The 17,195-nt window shown below is 40.9% G+C and overlaps 1 protein-coding gene across 2 annotated transcripts in view; it reads right to left on the reverse strand.

Annotated features, from left to right (window-relative positions):
• Positions 1–374: 374 nt before the first annotated feature.
• TOX3 (TOX high mobility group box family member 3) overlaps positions 375–17,195 on the reverse strand; it is a 121,824-nt gene continuing 105,003 nt past the window's right edge. For both annotated transcript variants that reach the window (XM_005218800.5, XM_002694777.7), the window contains exons 4-7: positions 13,433–13,702; positions 8,894–9,121; positions 6,711–6,791; positions 375–2,284 (exon numbers count right to left, since the gene is read on the reverse strand). In XM_005218800.5, coding sequence (XP_005218857.1) covers positions 1,601–2,284; positions 6,711–6,791; positions 8,894–9,121; positions 13,433–13,702 — 1,263 coding nt within the window. In that variant the 3' untranslated portion in view covers positions 375–1,600. The remainder of the gene's footprint in view (positions 2,285–6,710; positions 6,792–8,893; positions 9,122–13,432; positions 13,703–17,195) is intronic.

Here is a 17,195-nt window from a genome sequence, read left to right on the forward strand (position 1 = left end):
TAGACATACCTTGCCCTTGCATCTTAATAAAATGATAAGTATAAATGATTACTAATGGTTCTATTTGTTTTGTTATTTTTTGGCCCCACCGCACAATTTGTAGGATCTTAGATCCCCTACCAGTGATCGAACTTGTGCCCTCATCATTGAAAGCTCAGAGTCCTAAACCACTGGGCCACCAGGGAATTCCATTAATGGTTCTATTTCTAATGGTTTAGCTTCTTTTTAACAGGCCCTGGTGTGGGGGCCATGCAATCCACATTCTTAGCTGTAAATCTCGTATTTTCAGCTAAAAATAGAAGACACCATGGCTTAAACACAGGTTGGTATGGGATCTATTTCCCCCATCTTCTACATATTCAAGGAACCACAAGTGAAATTTGACATATCATTTTATTTGAAAAGTGAACAGTTGCCTGGTTGTTGCATCAAAATACAGTCCACAGTTTTTACTGAAATGTGTTTATTCTATAGCAAGATAAAAGCATTTTTGTTTTAGTTAAGCAAAATACAAACAACTTAATTGCTGCTATCATAACTCATAAAAAAGTATAAAACAGCATAAAAACACAATAAGCAACATAGCAATGAATGGTTTATGTCACCAGTGTTTACGTTAAAGCCTTGTTTATGAAAACTTTACAACACATGATATGAAAACTTACAACTTTGAAAGAAAATATTTACATTGATTATTCAGATGTGATGCGCCTTTTAAATATTCTACCGGTATTACGTCATAATAAAAACTCTTGCTTTTTTTTAAATCTTAACTTTTGTAATAACTGTCTTCATTTAAGTGCATTTCCCTTTTAAAAATACAGTGTTTTTAATTTTCGAAACTTGTCACTCAAAACACAGAATATAATATTCACATTCTTTTCTTCTAATTGGAATGAATAGAATGGGCTAACAGTGGTCATAGTGTTACAACATATACTGTGGTTTGGTTTGGAGAAGTCATGGGTAAAAAGTGAAAAGGAGTCAATAATTGAATCTAATCACTTGCATTTTTTTTTTTTCTGGAGAGATTCAAGGAAAAAAATAAGAGCTTTGGCAAAAGTCTGTGATTTACATTATTTTTTTTTTCATGACAAAAAAATGCCATCAACGATTGACATCATACAAATGTTTGTATGAAACTGGATCTTCAGATTTCAGGTAGTTACTGACTGTGCTTTTTATTTTCAGGGCTTCGGAAGTTCCAGTCGCCTTGAAGTGGGGCTTCTTCACTTCAGGAGAAATAAGGCCATTTGCTATGACTCAGAGAGGCCAGTTTATTATAGTCATCAGTCTGTCCTAGGATTCATGACACGGTTTGATTCACATATTGTAGGTAGAGCCTGAATAAATAAAAAAGCCATCACATAGAAGAGCACAGCTTTTGTTATTAAAAACAGAGTAGTTTCGAGATCTTTCAGCTCCACTGTTTAGTTCTTCTTGCCTATCTAATAGACACTGGAGAGGACCGCCGCGATCGTTACACCTTTCTGCATCACCACCAAACACCGACTCCACGAGCTGCAGCCGCCTGGGGTGTACCCTCTGACGGCCACTCTCTTCCAGACGCGGCACAACCGCCTGCCCCGCGCGTTCGTCTTTAGAAAATACTGACCTGCGATAATACTTGAGTCTGTGTCTGAGACTGTATCTGCGACGGGTGCTGCTGAGAGGCCGGCTGGGGGCTCCCGAGGGCAGGGATGGGGGACGTGATCTGGGAGGTGACTGGGGAGTGCTGCCGGGGAGAAGGCTGGGACTGATGTTGCATGTGCTGCAGCTGCTGTAGCTGGAGACGCTGCTGCAGCTGCTGCTGGTTGATATGCTGCTGGAGCTGCTGCTGCTGCAGCTGCACGTGGTGCTGAAAATGCTGCTGCTGCAGCTGCTGCTGGAGCTGCTGCTGCTGGAGCTGCTGCTGCTGCAACTGCTGCTGCTGCAACTGCTGCATCTGCTGCTGCTGCTGCTGCTGCTGCGTCTGCACTGAGGGGCTCACCTGGGCGGAGGACGCCGAGCCCACCATGGAGCTGATCAGCGGAGCCCCAAGGTTCGACGGCATGTTGGCGGCGATGGTGACCGACGTGACCATCGGGTTCACGGGGAGTCTCATGGTCAAGGGTTTGGGAGCGATCGACCGAGGGAGCGACGGTTGGAGAGTCTGAGGGGACGCTGACACGGTTCCGTGCTGAGACAGCGGAGGGTTGAGAAGGAGGGAGGAGGTCAGATTGGTGGACGCCAGGGTCTGCTGAACAGAGCGAATGGTCTGGGCTTCTGCTGATTCTGCAGCAGCCTGCATTTGAGGGGAGATGGTTGGAGTGTTTTTATAAGGACTGTGAATGGATGACCAAAATGGTCAGCGTTACTCTTGCTTCCCAAGCACTTTGTGGGAGGATTAGGCAGCTCCTCCCGGAGGTGAAGTCCAACTCCCCACGTTTTGAATCTGAGCTGGCTTGGCACCTTTGCTCTGGTCAACAGAAAGTAATGGAAATAAGGCTTCAAAGACTGTCTGTCTCTCTCAGAACCTACCACCAGGTGATGACAGACATGTGGCCCTGGTACCAGACTCAGTTACTAGCTTACTGCCAGCCAGCCCACTGCCACATATGGTTATATGTGTGCCAGCTGCACACAGATGAGAAGGATTTGGTGACGCTGCCTTGCCTTGGCCTAGATCTGAAGACCCAGCTAGTTACCTGGCACTCTCTGAGATACATGCTTATCTTTGTAAGTCACTGGGTTTTGAGTCTATACCTGTGTTCCACAGCACTACTGTCCTGAAAGATGACTGATGCACGTTTGAGTGAGTAACAGTTGCTCAGCATTGAACCCTGAACTAAGATCACCACCAAGAACCATTTTGAAAGACAATGAGAATAGACTGCCCGACTCCAAGTCTAGCTCCACTACTCAACAACTCTGTGATTTGCGGCAAGTTCATTCACCCATCTCCATTCACCCCGTTTCCCTATCCATAAAATGGGGTTTAATGGTATTCACCTTGTGTAGGGGTTGTGAGAATGAAATGTACTCATATATAATTGTTAAGCATTTACAACAGTGCCTGGCCTACAGAAAGCACTTGCTAAATGTTAGCTATTTTCACTCATTAACAAGCTCTACTGCCAAAAAATGACTATTACTAGAAAACTTCAAAGCCCTGTATATAATATACAGAGCCATGATTATTTATAACAGTGCTTACTTGCGTATAAGAAAAACATAATTGAATTCTTTAGAAACACTTAATTGAAGAACTTTACAACCTTAGAAATATTTTGGTTTACCAAATACTTTCAAATTTTTCCAAAATTTATCAAAGACATCATGCATAAGTGGAGAGTGTTCAACTCTCATGTGACTGAACAATCTGATATAAACAAACAATCTGGAGCTCAACATGCAGAGAAACTGCCTAATATATTTTGTACTAAAAACACATAATTACCTCCACAAAAATATTTTACTAATGCAACTGTGATCGGAATGACTTCTCTTAAAGACTACTTTTTCTTCCTATTCTTCATAAAATTAGGGGTTTTTTGGAGGGGAGTAGGGACAGGGGAACTTGGAAGCATCAAGCTGCCATCTACTCTCTTTAATGATTTTGAATGTTTATTTCTAGATTTTTATTACTTACATTTATAAAATCTACTATTAGAAGACACTCGAGGAATGACTTTACATGGAGAATCACTGGAGGTAGGAAAAGCCATGGCTGATGGCTTCTGTTTGAAGACCTTATCAGTGTAAGACTCCATCCGTTGGTGGATAGTTTTCTGATTTTGCACAAAAGCTCAGGGGATGGGGTGGGAGCGGGGGCTGCACATGACTTGAGGGTGGAGGGTCATGTTCTAAAGTCTTTGGTTAAGAAGAAACCCACAAATGTTCATAATGATCTTTAGAAACCATTACGTCATCCACAAAGTAGAATATGCACAGTTTTCTACATGTAAACGACACATTATTTTTAAATACTCAAATATTTAAAAATTGCCAAGACAGTCTTAAGGAAGAAACTACAAGAGATGTCTATACTTAGACACCTGGGCAATCACGCCATTGCACCTTTAAGATGCTCCCCTAGCAGAGAATGGAAAAGCGGATGAGTCTGAAGAGCTCCTGCTCACCTGCTGGTTCTACTCCTTTATGGTTTAATATTAAGCTTCGATTAATTTTGTTGGTTATTCTGAAGACTAAAAGTGATAGCTGAGTCACATCTTAAGGGAGGGAGTTTCAGGCTCTGAATGTAGTGCATGATCAGTTGTTCCAGTAGTGTCTGACTCTTTGCAACCCTATGGACTATAGCCCGTCAGGCTCCTCTGTCCATGGGATTCTCCAGGCAAGAATACTGGAGTGGGTTGCCATGCCCACCTCCAGGTGATCTTCCCAACTCAGGGAATGAGCCTGAATCTCCTGTGTTTCCTGCATTGCAGGTGGATTCTTTACCGCTGAGCCACTGGAGAGGCCCTCTGAATGTAGAGGCTTAAGTTCAAAGCACATGTGATGCACCCTCGTTTATTATTTCTAATGCTGAGGCTGAAATCTTGCTCCCTGTAATCCCGCTCCTTGAATGAGTTCCATCCAGGACACAGAGATCAAACTTAAGCTTTCCTTCCATGATGGCTGTTATACTTGAGGACAAAAATCAAATGACCCCAAATCCTTGCTTCCATGATTCTTTTAATTATTTAAATATGATTTGACTTTCAGCCCATACCATCATGGGGACAATGAACTAGAGGGCCTTCAATTAGTCACCATTTCTCTTTATATCATGGGGACCAAAAAGAGAGAACCAATTCTTCAGATGTGATCTAGTCATCAAACTATACAGTTAGATGCTGCTTCCTGTGAGATCACCATATTAGCAGCTATTTCACACTTTAGGGTCTGGTTGAAGTTATTCTAAACTTATACCGCAAGGGCCATTTTAGTTGCCTGCTATGTCCCTGGCCATTTAGTTGCCTGCTATAAATTTGAGGTGTTCTCAACTGCCCTGGGGCTTCCCAGGAGGCTCGCTGGTAAACAATCTGCCTGCCAAGCAGGAGACACGGGTTTGGTCCCCTAGGTTGGAAGATCCCCTGGAGAAGGAAATGGTGACCCACTCCAGTATTCTTGCCTGGAAAACTCCATGGACAGAGAAGCCTGATGGGCTAAAGCCCATGGCGTTGCTGGAGCGTGACACGACTTAGCAACTAAACAACAACAGTCCTTACCTATTGAAAAAATAAAAGCAAAACAAACCTACCCCTAAAGAATTTTAGATTTATTCTTTTTAAATCACCATCCTATTGGATAGATTTTCCAGTATCCATGGACTCAGTCTATCCATTGGGAAACATTTCTGAATCAGTTTTTAGTATCCGAAAGTAAAACTTTTAAGTTATCCCTTCTAAGTCAGTCATAGACCTGATCAGCCTAATCACAGATGCTATTTCCAGAGTGCACCCTGAGTTACTGGCTCTTGGCTTAAATCCATGTACGGTCAATTCTTCACACTCTAATGCACAAAGATCACCTATACCTGCTTCTGGCTAAGTGAATGAATAAATGATCCTCTTGAGTACATGCACATTGTTACTCTATTCACGTCACGCCATCTAATTAGCCACCAAGTACACCTCAATTCTTAACATCTATAGCCCACACATTCAGTGGTTTTCTACCAATGTGCGAGTCTGCATCCAGAATCGGTGTATCTCTCAATGTGCATCTTCCAGAGTCCCAGAAAAAGGCTTTGCTATGGACCACCTGATGAATATTTTCTCTTTCTAATGAAATGGGCAGTGTCCTAAGAACTGTCAAAGACAACCTCTCTTGATCAGGTTCTGAGCAGCTGCCAATGGTAGCTCTTAATATAAAGAAGAAACAACTCAGGTGAAAAAGGGAAAAAAGGGCTAAATTCTTTTTAAATGGCTTTGCCAGCAACACCGACCATGCCCTGAGGCCCTGTGTGGTACTTTGAGGCCACAACAAAGACAATGAAATGGAATCTCTGCTTGCCAGAGGAAATACATCAAGAGCAAAAACATTAGTTCACATTATCCTCCCCAAAGCCTTTCTAAATTCTAGGAAGGCTAAAGACAAAGTTAATTAAATGTTAAAATAGAAGGTAACAGCTCATGCTCCTTTTGGATCAAGGTAATAATAATCCAGAGTGACATTTGCTTTAGAATACCGGTGCATTTTATAAGACAGCAGGGCCCATTGTATACTCTATGTATAATACATGTATACATGTCTTTTTTTTTTAAGTACTTGGAGCATAATTTTATTTTAAATAATCATGAGGCTTATTTATTTATATGATGTGGAACAGTTTGGTCAAAAATGCAACATCCTCTATTACAATAATGCAACCACTGGAGAATTTATGATCTGCTGTCCAAAAATGCCTGAGAAACATACTTCTCAATTTAAATAGAGGACATTAACACAGATCTCAGCCCCTGACAGGAAGAAAGGGGGCTGTTTAAGACTTGTCTAAATAGCTTCAGCCAACACACGCAGAGATCAGTGAATCTTTTGGAAACAGTTTGGATTCATTAGCTTGAATGAACTCTTATTTTTTATGCCATCATTTGAGTTATTTCTAAAGAGAACAAATAAGTTTATGAGTTATTCGAGGTGCTATCTTTTTGAGGAGTAGCGTTTATGTTTTCAATGCTCCAGGGCTGTTTTCAACTCTCTAACGCAGAGATTGGCCGCTCTTTTACCTTAGAAACGAGGCTGGCCCTGTATGCAGCCAGGGCTTTCAGGTATTCTTTCTTGGCAGCTTCCGTTTTCCTTTTATATACCTATTAAAAGACCACAATTAGCACCACCTTTAGCGTACACATTCTCAGCCATAAAATAACTGCTGTGCAAATTAGGTTGCAACAGAACTCACATAAAAAGTTGGTCTCCCTGGCTTTGATTTTTAAATGTGAAAACACACACACAGGTATTAAAACAAAACCAAACCCTGCCACCCTCACTGGGGCACGGTTTTGATGTTCACTATTACAAACAGAAAAATATTTCGGCTAGCAGCACAGAATTCATGAGAATAACAGCTGAGGGCCTCCTGTTCAGGCAGTAAATAAGGTAATGCGAATGAAATGTGTGGCAAACAGTTTAAATTATAGAAAATTAACAATTTCTCCATCATGTCTTCTTTCCCTCACATCCATTTCTAAACTGAAACAAATCAGAGGATGAAAACCCAGCAACAACAGCGAGAGCGAGTGAAGACAGAAGAGAAAAGATGGAGACCTTTCTTTTTGAGGGAAAAAAAAATCAGAAATAGTGAAAGATATAAGATTTCCATTAGTGAGACCAATGATTTACATAAATAAATCCCAGTATACAAAACCTGATTTGGGCTTCCTTTTCTTGAACAGTGGTCTGATGGCTAGCTGTTACACCAAAATGCAACTATGTTTTTTTCTCCAGAATTTAAAAGTTAGACGCAGCAGTTTGCCAGCCCCTTAGGATTACATTTCTAGGGTAGAAGACGGGGCTGCTACCTAGAGCATGGAGCTCAGTGCAAACAGGCAGATTCTACAGCAGCATCAGCCCAAGGTAACCAGCTGGTAGGAATGAGTTCTTGATTAAAGGAAGGAAGGAACAGATAAAGAAAGAAAACCAAGGGTTTTCCATTCTATTCCTGAAACAATTATTCTGGTTTACTACTAACAGGTATAGGATATTCAAAAGCAGAGACATTACTTTGCCAACAAAGGTTCGTCTAGTCAAGGCTATGGTTTTTCCAGTGGTCATGTATGGATGTGAGAGTTGGACTGTGAAGAAAGCTGAGCGCCGAAGAATTGATGCTTTTGAACTATGGTGTTGGAGAGGACTCTTGAGAGTTCCCTGGACTGCAAGGAGATCCAACCAGTCCATTCTGAAGGAGATCGGTCCTGGGTGTTCTTTGGAAGGACTGATGCTAAAGCTGAAACTCCAGTACTTTGGCCACCTCATGCAAAGAGTTGACTCATTGGAAAAGACTGATGCTGGGAGATTGGGGGCAAGAGGAGAAGGGGACGACAAAAGATGAGATGGCTGGATGGCATCACCAACTCGATGGACGTGAGTTTGAGTGAACTCCGGGAGTTGGTGACGGACAGGGAGGCCTGGCGTGCTGCAATTCATGGGGTCGAAAAGAGTGGGACATGACTGAGTGACTGAACTGAACTGAACTACTACAGGGGTCTATTCTTGTAAGGATCTGTGAAATTAATGCCTATGAATGGTCATTGGAATTTCACGGAGAAGACAGAGGAGAACTGAGCCCCAAGGAAGCCATTCTTCTCTGCATTTGTGTGGAGGACTTGCACGGGGAAAGACAGGACACTAGGCCCTAAGGAACTGTCTTCCACCAGCATGGCTAATCTCTCAAGGCCTCTCATACAGCCACATTTTCAAATGAACATGGAATAAAATTTCAAATGCTCCTTGACAATAATGAAACACACAGAGATGGCTTCCAAGTTTGGAAACCCACCAGGAGAGCACAAGGGTTCAGAAAGATGATCAAAAAAAAGCAAGCAGGATGAACTTAATCTCTCTGTAGTGCCCTTTGTGACAAAGTGGGGGTGGGGGGAGGGTTGGGGAAATTCTGCATTATTTAAAATGAAAAGATTATCATAAAAAGTTTATGCTTGCAGGATACTGCCTGGATCTCCTCCAACTCTCTTCTGAATGGGTTCTGAACACACACCCTTTAAGGGAACTGAGAAATCCAGACAAGTGGAAGGTACTTTGGAGTTATATGTTTGTGTTTTTTTAATTCCATAGCTTAGAAAAATGCTTTCATGAGAATCAATCATATTAAGGGGAGGCATTCACCCAGAAAAGGAGTCAGGAATGTTCTTGGAACATTGAGTTATATGGCTGATGGGCCTTTGCCTGAACTTACCTGCTTTTGTTCCTCCCCGAGGCTGTCCCACATAGATGCTACGATTTTTGAGACCTCTCCAAAGGTCGCATTGGGGTTCTGACCTTTAATTGCTGCCTGTGTGTCTCTGAAAAACAGGGCATATGCTGACACTGGCTTCTGTGGCTCATTGGGATCTTTCTTTTTCTTTTTCTTTGGAGTCTTGGGCTTCTTGCCAGAATCTGGAGCAGCTCTTTTCTCTCCGATGGCCTGCAAAGCAAGATGAAAATTCACTGCCTAGAATGTACTTGCAGAGAATGCAGAAAGACTTACTCAGGTCCCCGGTCATTCTTTTAAGGTTTTGTTAAACATCATGAACAGATGAATCACCACCAAAAGAGGGGGAGGGGTAAATTTACTTAGTGTTAACTGGATGGCAGAGATTAGCATTTAGAACATTGATTAATGAGACCCAGAAGTATCTTCAATACATTTGCAACATATGCTTTAAATAGCAATTATGAGTAATGAAAAACAGGACGCTTTGTACCAAACATGTATGTATGTGTGCATGTGTATATGTATGTGTGTGTTACATATGTACCCATAAACAAAATATTTTACATTTTCAGAGGTTTTAGAAGTAAACCTAAATAATATTCAGGATGTTGATCAAACTCAGATATTTTAAATGAGGTCCCATGGCCAAAGACACATACCATCGTATGTATGATTGGTCTGAATTGATTTTTTGAAGCTTGTTTTTTTTTTTTTTTTTACCAGAATTTTACTTTGCTAATGGTCTCCAAAACTCAAATGGAAATTAGCTCTAATTCCTAAGTTTGCACAAAAAGGGAAAGGACACTTTTATTTTCTAAAATAATAAAAACTTGCTAAAGAATAGGATAATAAGGAATGTAAAAGTATCCAAATTCTAACTAGAGCTAGAAAGGAAATTGATACTCTTCATAAAATTAAAAACCTGTAAAATAGCAGCATCAGTAGATACTTAAAATCACCAAGGCTAATAAGAAGACTAGTAAGAAGATGCTTACTATTATCTATAATAAGTAACGCTGCCACAAGAATACTGGCCTAGTGATATTCACACATATTCCCAATGAACTCTGAAATCAAAACTATAGGAATGATATAGATATAGTTTACCAAATTTATATATCACTGAGCTCTAATACTCACCTGCTGCTGCTAAGTCGCTTCAACCATGTCTGACTTGTGCGACCCCATAGATGGCAGCCCACCAGGCTCCCCCGTCCCTGGGATTCTCCAGGCAAGAACACTGGAGTGGATTGCCATTTCCTTCTCCAATGCATGAAAGTGAAAAGTGAAAGTGAAGTCGCTCAGTCATGTCTGACTCTTCGCAACCCTATGGACTGCAGCCCACCAGGCTCCTCTGTCCATGGGATTTTCCAGGCAAGAGTCCTGGAGTGGGGTGCCATATAACAGACTCATCAGAGAAGCAGGGGAAATGATTCATCAACCTTGTTTTATTCCCCTCCTCATCCCCTAGATTATAATATGATGACTATATTGGAGATAATTTTGCAGTTAACTTTATCAAGAATCCTGAAGTATTTGACAAAATCTGTTTTAAAAGCCAGCTCTGGGCAAGATCAACAGAGATAGATTCAAGTTACTAACGGATTGGCTTTTAATGGCCTTGAGTCTTAAATCTTAACTCAAATTTTCCAAGAGTATCATTACTTTCTGAAAGAGGGTCATTTGGAACTTAATTCAATGACTAGAATTCATAGGGAGGAAACTGATAAGCAACTTTTTTTTGAGAGCTCTGAACCCTAGGAAGCCAGTAACCTTCTTGGTGGGCCTGCTGTTTGCACTATTTGAGTAATAACACACCCATACTTTACACAAGTAGCTTACAGATGTCAGTAGGTATTAAGCTAGACTTCACCTCTCCTCCAAAATGCCATCTTTCATAACTCACACAATGAATTAAATAAAATTCCATAGACGCCACAGTCGTTTTTCTAAATCTTCAGAATAAGTGAAACTTGTATTCTAGTTAATGAATCTGAACTTGCAAATGAGTCAGATGTCTTCTAGTTAGAGCTTCAACTTGAGCCAAATTTTCCTTCAATGAAAAATATTACTTTAGCCACAAGGAAAAAATATATACACAGATTTTTCTAATTGAGTCAAACTCTATTCTTTTCTTGGAAGAGAATTTGGCACTGTTTGCACCAACAATACTCTGACCTATTTCCAGTGTAGCTTTTTCCAAATAGGAGTTCAGTTCCATTCTTTGCAAAACAACATTCAAATGTCGACAACCTTTGTCATCTTCCCTGGACAACCATGACTTGCCATAGTCATCCTTACCTTTTAAGAATAAATCCAAAGTGAAGAATCTCACAAGTTCAAATAAAAGCTCAGATTTAATTCTCCTAAAGAAACTTTGCATAGTTGACTCAAAGGGCTATGAAAAAGTGGAGAAATAGCTTTATTCCAAAGACATAATCAACAATAACATTAATCTTCCTTTTTTCAGCTAAGTTACTTAAAAGATAAACTGGATTCCTTGTCTTTACTCAAAACCTAGACTCTGTCTAAAAATGGAACGAGCTAAGAGTCACATAAAATTTTCTTTATAGAGATGACAATTTCAGATTGATACAGCGGTAAGTATTAAGATCAGTGGGAATGCGAACGAAAAGAAAGGAATCTATTTGAATTGTGTAATAGCCAGCTGTAACCCAGCTATATCTTATACACATCCCTTGAGTTTATTATTTCCCACTTCACCCTGCTGAAGTCCTTGTGAGTGTGAGTAGAGACTGCTAAGCAAATTTCTCCACTCTGTGTCCAGTGGGGAGTCAACATATCTGGACAGACCAAACCCTCCTTAAAATCCCTGCCACGTTTCTCCTCTTTTCAGCTAAACTCCCTCCTCTTTTCATCACCTGAAATCTTCTCTAAGCACCTTTTCTTCCATTTCTACTTAAACATAAATGATGCTAAAGGTAAAAATAAATGATGCTTAATATTCTGGCCTTGACTTGTTCCTTACCCACACTAAGAAATTCTGGTTACTTCTATGTGTTCCTATCTATGTGCCAATGGTTCAAAAATCTATACTTCCATCTCTAACAGACTGAATTCTAGACTCTCTCCAATGGACTGAGTTCTAGATTCAAATGGAAGTGTCTCAAATTCAACCCCTACCATGCCAAACTTTCAGCTTCCCCATGGTGGAGAAAAATAACATTCCTCACTTCCTGGGTTAATCTTCTCCATTTACTGATATCCATGCTGGTTCTCAAACTAAAACCCAACATACCTTTTACTCCTTCAAATTCCAGGCAATTATCAAACCTTAATGGATGATTCTCTCTCTCTTGAATGTCTCACTAATCTCGCACCTCCTGTATGCCTTCCTTTGCTAAAATTAAAGGAAACAAATCATAACAAAAGGATGTTTTAATTGGTTTCCTTCTCTCTGGTCCCTCTCTTTGTAACTCGTTCTATATACAGCCTAAGCTATCTTTCTAAAGCAAAAAATCTGTTCATGCCATTCCTGAATGCAAAGAATTAATCAGCTCTCAACTACCAGCAGGGAAAGGCTACCACATTCCAGCAATTTCTTTCAAGTCCCATTTCTTTCCTCCTCCATGTCACACCATTCATGGTACCCATAAATGGACATATAATTCCTTTGCTCTTTCTACCACAATGTGGGCCTCTCTCTTCTGCCTCACAAACTTTTGTGTGTCCTCTTAGACCTAATTCAAACATCACCTTCTCAATAAAGTCTTCCTCAAATCACTCTCCAAAGCAGAATCGATGACAATCTCAGCACACCAGATACATCAGTTATGCCATTAATCACATCTGGAGCTAGTTTTAAACACTCTTACTTGTTCCCAGTGGGAAGTCCCAGGGGCAGCAATTCTCTCTTAAGTCTTTGTATCACCAGAACCAAGTAAAATGCCAAGCACAGAGTAGGTGTACCACACATAATTAATAAATGAGGAATGAGTAATTGTGTAACTAGAATAAGTAACTTTAATGAAACGATGTCTTTTCTAGGCATGCAAAAAAGTCAAACTGGCAACTAAGTTTTTGTTTCAAATTGTGTATATTTGAATCAGGTATCATTTCCTCCACAAAAGCAAACGTGCAAACCACTGGAACATACCATGTGGTAAACACCTCTGAAGTGCAAGACTGTCCAACGGGCAGCAGTTCAGCCAGCTAACCAGATGAAACGTGCCCACCGGGACGTTAACTTAGGACCAGAGCTGTTCAGAATTTCTGAAAAGTCTAGCGCAAGCCTTCTCCTTTGCCGATTTAAGTAAAATTCAGCCTATTAAGTGATTTGCTCAAGGCCTTACAACTAGTAGGAGAAGTCAGATCTCCCAAGTTTCAGTTGAATATACTTTCCACAGAAATAAACAGATATAAAAGAGTTAAGAAAAAATTAAGCTGTCATAAATTTAAGTGCTACTCCACATCCTTGAAGAAAAGGAAGGTAATATTGTGAATGAAGCTTAAACACAAGAACATGGGGCGATCCCTGTATACTAAAGGCAGTTAACTTACTCTGTTGGTTTCATCAGCGTCCTCCTCATTGATGGAGCTGGAAGGGGAGGGAGTCGCCGATTTGCTCGCAGGAGGTGAAGGAGACGTGTGGGGCACACTGGCCCCTCCCAAATTCAACCCCAGCTGGGCGCTGAGCTGAGACTGGTTGATGGTGGTGAGCTGGGCAGGCGGCATGATCCCAGAGCGAGCAGCGTCCGTCATGTGGACGATGGACCTCATGATCACAGAGGGATCCTGGCGGTATTGTGAAACTTGTGTGTGGCTCTGATCCTAAAGGGACAACAGAAATGGGAAACTCTTAGTTTTCCCAAACATCAGTGAGCTTGCAGGGGTTGGAGAAGGGGGTCAAAAGTTACCAACTTTCAGTTACAAAATGAATACATCATTGCATTGCACTGTTGTTCAGTCGTTAAGTCATATCCAACTCTTTGCAACCTGTGCGGCTCCTCTGGCCATGGGGTTTCCCAGGCAAGAATACTAGAGTGTGTTACCACTTCCTGCTCTAGGGGATCTTCTTGACCCAGGGATCAAACTTTGCATCTCCTACATGAGTCTCCTGCATTGTAGGCAGATTCTTTACCTCTGAGCCACCAGAGAAGCCCTAAATACATCATAGGGATGGAATACACAGCCTGGTTGGCTGTAGGTAATAATACTCTATGACATATTTGAAAGTTGCTAAGAGAGTAGATCATAAAGTCTTCATCACAAGAAAAAGAAAAACCATTTTTTTTTTTTTTTTGGTAACTGTATGATGACAAATGTTAACTATAATTACTGTGGTGATAATTCTGGAATATACACAAATATCCAATCATTATGTTGTACACCTGAAACTAATATAATATGTCAATTAATACCTCAATTAAAAAGATCAATGAACATAACTTCAGCAGCTCCTTAGATAGGTTTGACTTGTTCCAATTTTGTTAGATCTGATTTATTGCAGGATAATGGTCTCTATTAATTTATTAACTAGAAGGAATCATGCTAGAAAGTTGAAAGGTCAAAAGCACAAAGCCCAAATTATCCAGCCTCAACTGTTACACTGTAGAACTGTCTTGTGTGAGTGTGCGTGCATGCTGTCGAGTCTGACTCTTGGCAATCTCACGGACTAGCCCACCAGGCTCCTCTGTCCATGGAATTTTTCAGGCAAGAATACTGGACTGGGTTGCCATTTCCTCCTTCAAGGGATCTTCCTGCCCAGGGATCTCCTGCATCAGGAGGCAGATTGCTTTACCACTGGGCCACCAGGGAAGCCTAGACCTATCGCTGGATGACTTAACTATGTGAAAATAAAGGACTATTAGCAAAGGGAAGAGAAATCTCTACCTCTTGCTCCTTTCTGAGGAAACTGATGTCAAGGAAAGGGGTGACGCCGAGGTCTAAGCCTTTCGGGCTCACCAACTCACTGGCCATCCTTCTTCCACACAGAGCTGGTTCAATTATCCTTTCTCCAGCTCTGCAATATGGGGAGAAGCTGTTCTCTATTTTATCCTCCCAGGCATGCATACGCCATGTAGCAAGGATGGGCTAGAGAAACGCGGAGCAAGCATCTGTTTGCTTCAGGGCACCCTCTCTGTAAAACCCTCTGTGGTTAACCAGAGGATCATTCCAATTCAGAATTATACTGTCAATGGCATCTGGAAGCCATTCCATGTCTTTAGGATTGGATATCACTTTTTTTCATCTTAAACCTGCTTTGTTTTCTTTTGCTTAACCCATCCTGATTTAATGTATTAATGAATTGTTTAAAATATGTATCAGGAGGAGGTAGAGACCATCAGAATTAGCTCCCCTGAAAATTACTGCCAACACTTCAAAAGTAGCCTTCTCTGTTTTGGGGAGGCATAGAAAAGGATTTAGATTTGCTTCTTCTTCTCATTCCAAAGAATACAAAAATGAAGACATGCTTTTCAAATGACTTCATTTAAGTCTTGTCATTTAGAATGAGCCTGCGATTTTCTTGAAACCAAATTCTCTTGACTCACAGTGACCCAGAATCTAATTTTATACATAACCCTATGAATTCTTCTTTTCAATATTTCTCATAAAGCTTATTTTGCTCTTTAAAGAAACAAATGAATTATAAATATTATAATGCCACTAATTCAGAAGCCAAGAGCTATCAATAGGAAACTAGTTGAATAAATTATGATCGATCATGCTACAAAGTATTATGAAGCTTTTTAAAATAATGAATTAGATTTATGTGTATTGACCTAGAGAAGAGTGTCTTCATTTTGGCTCTAATGACATTCTGGACCAGATAATTCTTTGCTGTGGTGGCTGTCCTTTGCATTGTAGGTTGTTAACAGTAACCCTGGTCTCTCCCTGTGTGTGTGTGTTAGTTGCTCAGTCATATCCAACTCTTTGTGACCACTTGAACTGTAGCCCACCAGGCTCCTCTGTCCATGGAATTCTCCAGGCAAGAATACTGGAGTTGGTTGCCATTCCCTTCTCCAGGGGATCTTCCCGACCCAGGAATCAAACGTGGAGATGCCAATAGCAGCCTCCTTTCCTTCACCAGTCATGACAATCAAAAATGTCTCCAGATATTGCCCCATGGAGGGCAAACTTGCTTCCAGTTCTAGAGAGCCACTAATCTAGAATGATATGCAAGATCTAGCAAGTGAAACGGAGAAGGTGATGGCACCCCACTCCAGTACTCTTGCCTGGAAAATCCCATGGATGGAGGAGCCTGGTGGGCTGCAGTCCATGGGGTCTCGAAGAGTCGGACATGACTGAGCGACTTCACTTTCACTTTTCACTTTCATGCATTGGAGAAGGAAATGGCAACCCACTCCAGTTTTCTTGCCTGGAGAATCCCAGGGATGGGAGAGCCTGGTGGGCTGCCGTCTATAGGGTCGCACAGAGTCGGACATGACTGAAGCGACTTAGCAGCAGCAGCAGCAGCAAGTGAAAAACCAGGTTGCAAAACAGTTATGGAGTATAGCCCCTCTTTGTTTTTTTTTTTGTTTGTTTGTTTTTAAGTTTAGGGACTTCTGGGGTGATCCAGTAGATAAGAATCCACCTTCCAATGCAGGGGATGCAGGTTTGATCCCTCGGGGAACTAAGATTCCACATAGTTGCATCACAACTAGAGAGAAGCCTGTCTGCAGCAAAGGAAGATCCCATACACTGTGACTAAGCCTGGAGGCAACCAAATAAATAAATAGTTTAAAAAAATGTAAACAGTAGTTACATCATACTGGATTGGAGGGGTAAGGAGGGGAGCATCTTAACTTGTCCCATTCACAAAAACACGAAACAAACAAACAGAAACTCAAACACTATAGTTAGGAAAATCTAAAACCAAGAGATAAAAACACTCAAGGAGTCTGTGGCTAATTGTCAGAGTTTAATAGAAAAGATACATATTTTCCATTAATAATTTTTGAGTTATCAAATTCCTATGGAATACTGGAAAAAGGTGCTCCACATTTCAGAGCAACCCCAACTCTTTTTGTCTCACTAACAAGACACTCTGAAAATACTACATTCTCCTTGTAGGAGTCCTTCTACAGTCTGGTATCACAAAAGTGGATTTCATGTTATCAGTGTGTCTTAATTTCCTTTTCTTGGCACTCTTCACACATTTAGCTATTTCTCTTCAAAAATCTGAGGAGACTGTCCACTCTTCCATGTTCTTTTAAAGTTCTACCATTGCTTACTGATGTTTTTCAGCCCGCCACAACTGGGAATTATGCTATCTTTTTCTTAACTTTAGTCTCCAAATATATCTTTCAGAGGCTTTTCAAAG

This window comes from Bos taurus, chromosome 18, assembly GCF_002263795.3.
Source record: "Bos taurus isolate L1 Dominette 01449 registration number 42190680 breed Hereford chromosome 18, ARS-UCD2.0, whole genome shotgun sequence".
NCBI lineage: Eukaryota > Metazoa > Chordata > Mammalia > Artiodactyla > Bovidae > Bos > Bos taurus.